Source organism: Hydra vulgaris, chromosome 08 (genome assembly GCF_038396675.1).
Source record: "Hydra vulgaris chromosome 08, alternate assembly HydraT2T_AEP".
Classification (NCBI taxonomy): Eukaryota; Metazoa; Cnidaria; class Hydrozoa; order Anthoathecata; family Hydridae; genus Hydra; species Hydra vulgaris.
The window spans coordinates 22,765,001-22,775,129 of NC_088927.1; the positions used below are offsets into that span (position 1 = coordinate 22,765,001).

The following is a 10,129-nucleotide window of genomic DNA, read 5'->3' on the forward strand; positions in this document are numbered from 1 at the left end:
GAAGCAAAATCATTATGGAATATCGGATTTACTTGGGGCAATGATCAGCATACACGCTGTCTAACTACTATTTTCACTACTGATACTATAGCCCGTCCAATTTTTACAAATACTAAACAATTCAACGGATATCATGGATGTGACTTTTGCTATGCTAAAGGTGAGCATCACGATGGAGCACATGTATATAGACATATCAATTTTCAGCATCGTTCAAAAGATTTACATATGATAGATTGTATAAATGCTGTTGCAGTAGGTTATCCTATTAATGGGGTAAAAGGTACTTCAATTCTTATAGATATTCCATGCTTTGATATAATCAATAATACTATTCCTGACTACATGCACAGTGTCTTTTTAGGAGTCACTAAACATTTTGTGTCATTGTGGATTGATAATCGTGGTGCTGATTATTCTCTTTCAGTTCAAAATATATGTGATATCAGTAACAGTTGAAAAAATATCAATCTACCAAATAATTGTGGTCGTGACACTCGTTCTTTAACTGAAAAGAAGAAATGGAAAGCTTCCGAATGGCAGAACTTTCTGTTTTTTGGTTGGCCTTTAGAAAAAAATAGAATACCTGCACCATATTTTTCTCATTGGATAAAACTTGTCACAGCTATAATGCTTCTTGTATCTGATTCAATTCATCAAGGAATGGTGGATGATGCCAACACTTTGTTGAATGAATTTTCATCAGATGTGGAATTGTTATATGGAAAAAATCATTGTCTCTTCAATATACACCTACTTCGTCACTTAGCTTTAAGTGTAAAAAATTGGGGGCCTTTATGGGCAACTTCATGTTTCACTTTTGAAAATTACCTTGGAGCAATGAAAAAAATGCACAATGGTACAGTGTTTGCTGCAGAACAAATTGCTAAATCAGTCCTTTTGTTAAACAATATATCCTTTATTCTTAAAGATACAACTCGACTGAAGGTTTTCAAGTATTATTTAATGATATATTTAGACAATCTCTGCCAACTTCAGAAAGTCTTGTGCATCTTGATATAAAACCAGCAGTTATTGATTTTCTTACAATGGAAGCATTAAAAACAGCTGGTGTTTCTAATTTTGAAGAAATTTTTTCTTGTTATCGCATGCATGTTTATGGACAACTTATTTCAACACATTCTTTTTGAAGTGGGAAAAAACGGAGCAATTGTTATGTTAAACTGTCATTTGGTTTTGTGTTTCTTATAAAAGCAATATTAAAGATAAGTTTATCCTATTTCATTGTTGGATACAAGTTGCAATCAAAGAAACATTTTCTTTCTTGTAATACTGATTGGTATTATTACAAAGGTGACTTTGATAAACATATTTTTGCTTATGATGCAACAAAGATTATATCTAAAGTAGTTAAAGTTGACGACACTTACATTGTTGTTCCTAATAGATTCACTCATGTCTACTCTTAGCCTGTCGAAAAGTTTTACAGTTGGGGTTAGGATCAGCACTGCATTATATATATATTATATATATATATATATTATATATATATATATATATATATATATATATATATATATATATATATATATATATATATATATATATATATATACATGCAAATTAATGGTGAAAAATGATTGTACAATGGTAGAATCTGCAAGTAACATTTAAAGATTAAAAAACATTACTAAAAAATATTAATTAAAATATAAGATTAAAGAAAAATGTCAGAATTGCTTTCATCTTGTTTTGGATTTTAAAACAATTTTTATTTTATTTATAAAAAACTATAAAAATATGTTAATAATAATTTTTCTATTAAAATATTCATTATTGTCAACAGTATTGTCATTTTCAACAAATATATCAATATATTCAACTGCTATCAATAAGGATCCTTTAAAGTATAAAAGAGTCATAAAAACAAAATCAAAATGTTGAAGTTAGGTGATTTGGGTGGTTGTTAGCTGCAAGAAATAGTTCAAAAAGTTCAAAACTAAATTAATGTAAATATTAATAAACATGATGCATTAAGAGTGAACTAAAGATTTAAAATTGTTTAAAAAAATCATTAAAATAAAGAAACTTTTATTTTCAAAATTAATAATAATAAAAATAAAATATCATTAATTACTAATAGTAAAAATATTTCTTATTACTAATCATGTGCTTTATTGCAGCACTTTATTTCTATTTTGTTTCTTTTTTGGCTTGTATAAACAGAAACTTCATTTCAATTTTCCCATTAGTCTGTGGGAAAATTTATATTATCAGTATTTTAATATTTTTGTTATTACAACAGAAAGTCAATGTGTCTGACTTCCTTGTTTTTGACTGGTATAAATTGAATGACTTCCTTACTTTGGCTTGTATAAATTAAACATAAGAAATTTAAAAAAGAGCAACTACAGAGGACAATAATAATTAGAGGATTATTATAAAAAGAAGATTATTTTATTTTATTTTTTAAATTTGTGAATATCATTTATTGCTTTTTAGTTTTTTTGACTTTTTGAAATAGCAAAGAAAAGACTTAAATTAAAATGAATTTTGAATATTCTATTTACAATTTTGTTGTTCATAATTCTATTGAATTCTATTTTAATTTTAATTTTTCTTTTTTGATAAAATGGAAAAGTTTGATAGAGTAAAGGTATAAAATCTCTTTAAAAATAAATATTTATTATTAGTTAACTAATTTCATATAGGTTGGTCGAACTGACTGGATTAAAGGTCCTGTTACATATGGAGAAAATGTTGTTGTAGAGTGGCCATCAAGTCATTTCAATGCACTGTTGCAGAACCAGACGTTAAAGTCTGGTTCTCCTACTTGGAAAAATTATGAGGCAAAGGTCTTGAAATCGGGGGGTAAGTAGAATTTAGGATATATATACATTTATATGCAGGTGGAAAAATATTTACAATATTTTATATTTTAAATAATTAAGATGATTTGGAGGAGCTAAACAATCAAGCAAATGCCCTTGTAAAAGTTGTGCCACCATTACCAAATCAGGTAACTTTAAGTGTGTAGTTAAGATGAACATTTTTAAGAACTTTTTATAAATGTTAAATGCTATTTAAAAATATTTCATTCTCGTTTATCAGCTTAATTTAGAAATATGATGGTAAAAGTTGTGTAAAAGCTAAACGATTGCGTGTTGAAGAAGACATTGAAGTTATTAAAAACATTGTACGTTTATTGTATATTATAAATACTTCTAATTTTAACTATGGGTTTGCGGTAAATTCTTTTTAATTTAATAGTAAACTTTGTTCAATTCAGTATTCCTTTATGTTCTTATTTTAGAATGCAGATAAAGTTGCTTTCGAAATTAAACTTGATGAACTGAAAGAAGAGAATAAAGTTTTAAGAGAACAACTGCAAGAAAGAGCGACAGGTGTCTTTAAATTTATACATATCTACATTTTTATATGTATGTATGCATGTATGTATGTATGTATGTATGTATGTATGTATGTATGTATGTATGTATGTATGTATGTATGTATGTATGTATGTATGTATGTATGTATGTACACACAGGGTTCCACACTTTTGTGGTTTGGAGGGGTCTCCATGATGTCATTTTATTTTTAATGAAGTTAATATAGCTGTATTGTATTTAAGGTGATCTTAAAGGAAAGGAATGCAATGAAAATAGTAAGTAAAGCTTTGAAATGCATTTAAAAATAATTTATGCATCGTTAAAAAATTTTAAATGATTATATAATTAGGATTTGCTCAACTTCTCACTACAATGGAGACATCAATGAAAAAGCATTCTGAATATGAAAAAAGTGAATGTTATTTTGTTTTCTATTTGGCTTTATTGTTTCTGAAATGCATTGCATTTTATAATATTAACTTTATTATTTTAACTTGTTTGCTTTAATGACTTTTTTAGGGATTATTTGTGTGTTAAGTTCATTAGAGAAATCAACCCAGGACTTATCCAATGCAGTTTTGCAGTTAAACAAGCCCCGTGATCTATCTTCTTTAACACATCATATACCAAAATTGACAAAAAGTCTTACTTCTAACTCAAATCAATATTCAGATTTATTAAATGATTCTGTTGAATTAGAAAATACATGTGACTTCAATGTAACTCAAAGTTTTCATTCATCTTTTCAGAAGTGGAAGGCACCCAGCACTTCATATGGGTCTAGTGGAGCAACCTCCCACACTCTCAACTTAAGTTGATCAGACATATCTTCTGATATGTCTGATCAACTTAATCATTCATTTAGCATAACAAATAGTAATGCGTTTAATGACAGTCTTGTTTCTAAATCAAATCTTACTGAAACTCCTGTTTGTATATCCATTCCAATCTGGAAAGAACCTAACTACCCAGACGGATCTAGTAGAGTAAGAATTTTCATGTTGCAAAATTTATCTATTTTTTTTATTTATATATTTAATTATATGAATTATATTCATAAAACTTCTACTTTGTAATTTAGAAACAATTAGTGCCAGGTCACAAAATATACATTGACCATGTAAAATTCAGCAAATGTAACAAATCGCATGGTACAAATAGATTTGTAAACGATCTTTTGGTGTCATTGGTGGGAAGCACAGACTATCTGAGAAGTGTCAGTTTTTCTGGCAAGCAAAGTAATGCTCACTCTGACAAAGTAGCAAAACCCAAAATTTGTCAAGACCTCGTTGATGGTGTTGTTGGTAAATAGTTATAGCATTTGAATTTCTTTATTAAACGAAAGAAATAATTAATTGAACTCTTTTGTATTTTTAGCTTGTGCCTGTCAGATACTGGGAGTGTCGTCAAAGGATGTGCGAACAGCAATCAAAATAAAATTAAATATTGCGTCGAAAGTTAAGAAGCGTTAAAATATGAAAGATGTTATAAGAATGTACATAGTGTATTTCTGTCTTTTTTGATTATTTAATATATAGTCATTTGTTTTAAAAGTTTATAAATGCTCTTTTTCTTATTTTTTCTCCCAATAGCAAATATTCCTCATATGTAATATACAGATGGTTTATAGAATATCATAAAAAGTCTATGAAATTGCTATAGCTAGCAATTTTATTATCTATAATATATGTAGTATATTATATATGTAATATATAATATATGTAATATATAATATATGTAATATATAATATATGTACTATATATAATATAGTCTATAATCGATGGAATATATTCCATCGATTCTATAGACCATCTAAATGATAATAGAAAATATTTTCTATTCACTCTAGAAAAATACGATCTATTGAAACTTCTATAGACTTTCTGTAGTTAAATTTCTATAGACCATGTTTCAAAAGCCTATAGAAAATAGTATTGATCTTTTTTATAGAAACTTCTATAGACTTTCAATTGCATATTCTATAGACTTTTAGCAGTTGAAATTCTATAGGCAATATGTTCCAAAAGCCTATAGAAAAAAGGTTTGATTTTTTGTATAGAAACTTCTATAGACTTTCAATTGCATATTCTATAGACTTTTAGTAGTTGAATTTCTATAGAAAATATGTTCCAAAAGCCTATAGAAAAAAGGATTGATTTTTTGTATAGAAAATCTATACAAATTTTGTCCTGGGATGTTATATTTTTGAAAAATTATTATAAACAACTATTTAAACTAATATATATTATACATATTTTTAATTTGTGTTATTTATTGGCTGCAACATTTATTACCGACGGATTAACATCTGGTACCACTTTTAAAGTCATAAGTATCTTTTCACTGTAAGTATATGATCCATATGTTTTGATGAGGTTGTCTACCTGTTTTCTTTTTTCTTTTTTTCTTTTATTTATGAGTGATATCAATGGCAATTGTGATATCAGTAGCAATGGTAAAGTTATATCTTTTCGAAATATTTGTAAATAACCAATAAAATATTTATGATTTTATGTTATACCCTATTTTATGATGTGTTTTTTCAATGATAATCTTACAAATGATGTCTTTTAAAATCATTATAAATGACATTTTGAAGATGTTTTTTTTTTCTTGCTATCTTTTGTATTTTGCAGTCTTTAATGGCATTGGCATCTGTTAGCAATGATAAGGTTGTATCTTTTCAAAATGATTATAAATGACTTCGTAAAAGATGCTTTTTTAAATTATTGTTCATTTTATTTTGTAACCTTTAGTGGCAACAGCATTTTGTAGCATTTAAAGGTACATGTATCTTTTCAATACGAGTTTATGTTCAATAAATTTTTAAGGTGTTATTTGCTTATTATTCTTTTAATTTTATATCTTTAGTGGCATCGACACTTAGAAGCTATAGTAATGCTATATCTTTGAAAAGTTATTATAAACACCTGTTTAAATTAATATATATTATACCTTTTTAATATTAATTTTACCTTTATTTTGTGGCATCAAAATCAAGTAACAATGGTAAGGTTATATCTTTTTAAAATACTTATAAATGATCAATTAAATGAAAATATATTATAAAACACACATGATATAAATTGGTTATCTTTTTTCGTTTTGTAATTTTGAGTGGTGTCAACATCTTGTACCCAATTTTAAGGATATATATATATATATATTTTTTAAATGCTTATAAATTGTATATGAAAACTTTAGACACTGTTGCAATTATTTTTTAATTTATTTTATTAATCTTATTACATTTCTATATGTTCATAACCAATACATATAATAATAATTTAACTGAACATACAATGATAATTTAACTGATCATAGTCAATTAAATTATTTATATAGTGATTACTATCTTAAAACGTTTTTGTTTTTGTTTTTTAATGTGCTCGTAAAAATAGTATCAGTATAATAAATATAACGCCAAATATAACGCTTTTGCCGTTAGGTCATCTTCTCTTCAATATAACGCCAATATAACGCCAGAGTTGAGCAAATATAGCGGATAAAACTAACGCCAAAATAACACCAATATAATGGCAATATAACGCTAATATAACGGATAACTGGCGTTATATTTGCTCAACTCTGGCATTATATTTTTTTTGTTATTTTGGCGTTAGTTTTTTTAGAGTTTTTTCAATATCTTTAACTATAGTTAAAGATATTGAAAACAAATTAGGGGCAAGTTTTTATTTGTAGACGGAAAATTATAAATGTATGAAAAATTTCTGATGATTTGTATAGCGTGGTATTTGATCCTTAATCAATATGCAAAAGATAATTGTCAACAAAATTTATTGAAAATAGCAGAACTGTGCAAAAATATTAGTGCAAAAAGCCGAAATTGAAAGTACAAAATACCGTATAAGTAGAATAAAAACTCTTACTTTGATGACATCAGATAAAATATCTCACACTAAGAGGTTTAATATACTAAACTATATTAATATACTTAACTATATATTAATAAAAAATTTTAACTTGATGACTGCAGATACAATATTTCACACATTAAGTGCTTTAACAGACATAACTAATATTTTACTTAAAAAAAGTTGAGATCATCAATTTATTATGCTTGGTGATTTTTTAACTGATCATTTAGAGAAAGCCTTTGGTAAATTAAAGCAGGGTACTGGTGGTACATTTATTTTCTGTTCCACAAGGTGCTGCAAAATGTATATTCACGCTTATGTATATACTAAATTACTACTATAATTTGATACAGACTTTTCAGACTGCTCAGAACATCATTTTTATGATAGATGTATTTAACAACTAACTGAAAAGAAGAGTTAGATTTTTACATACTAGATGACTTGGACAATTAAACAAGACAGTAAAATTGAGTGTGCTTGTATTGTTGAACACATGGTTCACAAAAGCAAAATTGACAATGATTTTATATGCTTTAAGATTAACTTTTATTCATTTTAAAATGTATGGTAGTTATTTAAAAGATCTAATTAGGGGAGGTTTAAAACTTCCTGGTGGCACATAGTGTAAGTGGATGTTTTCGTTCACATTTTATTAAAAATCATTTGTAGCAGAACCTGTTATACTCACAACCATATGACATTGAGCTATAAACAATTGAAATTTGATTAATTTTTAATGAAACAATAGATACTGGTGTTATTTATATCATTTAATCACACATTTATATTAAGAAAATATCAAAGGACGCTTTTTATCCCTGGTACAATTTGAATATTTATATACAATGATTTGAATGATGCAAAAAAGCTGAACTCGGACATCAACCATTAAAGCTAAATTCACAACAAATAGTTCTTAAATTATTTGTTTGCAGTGCTAGTTAAGAAATAATTTAAATGTAATAAAAATATTCCTTTAGTGATTTTTTAGTGTGGAAAATAGGCTAAATTATGTATAGTAATATATATTTATTTTAATAAACTATTTTCCGGCAGCGTTAAAAAAAAGGCCTTTAATTAATTGGCTGCTTGCCCAAACTAACCCTCAGCTGATGTATGTACACTCTCTACGTGTCTATCCCTATCGAAATTAGTCGGTTTATGTGCATCTCACTTTTCTCATCCTATTTTAGTTAATCTTTGTATGTAGACTCTGCTGCATCTATTCTGAAATCAGTCAAAATATGCATACTTTTCCCGCGGCTATATTAGTTGATGCATGTACACTTTAAGATTTTAAACTTAAATTTAATAAATGAAAGCTAATATTAAAAAAAAGTTAATAAAAATAAATAAATAATAATTAATAAACACTGATGATGGGTTATACTAACAAAAATTAGTACTGTTTAAAATAAAACATAAAATTTTACACAAAAATAATGCTCCAAAGATTGAAACTTGGAATATCGCATTTACTATCGTTTGACGTATCCACTGAGGCATGTTAACATTTACCTGGATATAAGCTTATATTTTAAAATTTCTAGCCGGCAATTAACCTCACAATTATTTGCCGGCACTGCCAGCACATACCTTGTGCGGTTTATTTACCTCTCGCATAACATTGCGTAAACAATAACCAATGTCTTTTTTTTAATTTCATTTAACTTATTAACTTTTTTCCGTATAAAAACTTTCTTGAGTTTTAATTTCCCTTTGTTGAGCTTTTGTATTTCTCAGTTTCTCAAGGTAGAAAAACGTATCTATTGTAAATAGAAAAAAAATAAGCTAGGGTTTGAAGAATAATTATTTTACAACGCCCCTTCTAACAGTGCAAAAAGAATACATTAAAAATAAGAGTCTTGTAGTAGGAACGTCTAGGGAACGTCGAGGAAATTAAGAAAAAAACGTTCCTAACGTCAAATTTCTTAACACACCTTTTTAATGGAAATAACTTTTTTTCAAAAATTTATTTTTCAACTGCCAGTTATATACCCTACGGGAATTTTTTTTTCAAAGTTACGTTCTAAAATGTCTTTTGAACGTTTTTTAAACGTTCTTTACGTAAGAATGTTTAAAAGACATTTAAAATACATTTACAACGTAACTTTTAAAAACAAATGCCCGCTGAGTATATTCTATTACATATATTATTGTTCCCCCGCCAATATATTTTTATCCATTTTAAATATATAAATTTATAACTCAAATATATTTTCTTTATGTTATAAGCTTTTTTAAAAAGTTATATAAAAAATATATTACCTATTTAAAAAACCATTGAAATTGATTATCAATTGTGGATGATAAAGCAATGCGAATTCAGGTATCGCATCTATAAAAAACATTTTTCCTACTTAATGATAATTTTATTTATTTAAACATTTATATTAAAAAAAATTTATTTTCTCTACTTTTAGTTTTAATTCCTTTAAATTCCATTTTGACCTTTTTAAACTTTTCAATTTATTTCTTTTAAAAATTAATAAATGTATGAGGTTTAAAAATAGACGTAATTATGTGAAATAAAATAGTTTCAATTAAAAAATAAATAACACGTTTTAACCAAAGCCCTAAAACATGGTTAAAAAAAACATGGTTAAAAAAAAGTATTATAGTTATATTGTTGCAAGTGGGTTAAAGGTCCCGCCCTTTCTCGCCCTAAAACTTGCATTAGGGCCCGAAGTCTTATTAAAACTTTATAATTAGGTATATAAAAAAAACTCATCAAACTTGGAAAAAAGTCCCTAATTTTTCTGTTAATTTTATTGTTTTTTTTTAATTTATTTTATCGCGATTGCATAGAATAACTTCGTTTACAATCAGTGCCGTTTTTACTCACGATTATCACGGGTAAATGCTTGGAGGCCACCGCAAGCGTTGAGGTCATA

General features: G+C 26.7%; 2 protein-coding genes and 1 long non-coding RNA gene across 3 annotated transcripts; all 3 read left to right on the plus strand.

Annotated features, from left to right (window-relative positions):
* Positions 1-2,464: 2,464 nt before the first annotated feature.
* LOC136084232 (uncharacterized) lies at positions 2,465-3,157 on the plus strand. The gene is made up of 3 exons (XR_010640412.1): positions 2,465-2,832; positions 2,913-2,980; positions 3,073-3,157. It is a non-coding gene; the product is annotated as an uncharacterized LOC136084232 (long non-coding RNA).
* A 40-nt stretch (positions 3,158-3,197) lies between these two features.
* On the plus strand, positions 3,198-4,171 carry LOC136083130 (uncharacterized). The gene is made up of 5 exons (XM_065802540.1): positions 3,198-3,201; positions 3,282-3,365; positions 3,596-3,628; positions 3,703-3,765; positions 3,873-4,171. The coding sequence occupies exons 1-5, from the start codon at positions 3,198-3,200 to the stop codon at positions 4,169-4,171; spliced, it is 483 nt and encodes a 160-aa protein (XP_065658612.1).
* Positions 4,172-4,186: 15 nt separating this feature from the next.
* LOC136084233 (uncharacterized) lies at positions 4,187-4,915 on the plus strand. Its single transcript, XM_065804326.1, has 3 exons — positions 4,187-4,339; positions 4,435-4,657; positions 4,731-4,915. Exons 1-3 carry the CDS (start codon positions 4,190-4,192, stop codon positions 4,823-4,825), a joined length of 468 nt encoding a protein of 155 aa, XP_065660398.1. The 5' UTR covers positions 4,187-4,189; the 3' UTR covers positions 4,826-4,915.
* The last annotated feature ends 5,214 nt before the right edge of the window (positions 4,916-10,129 follow it).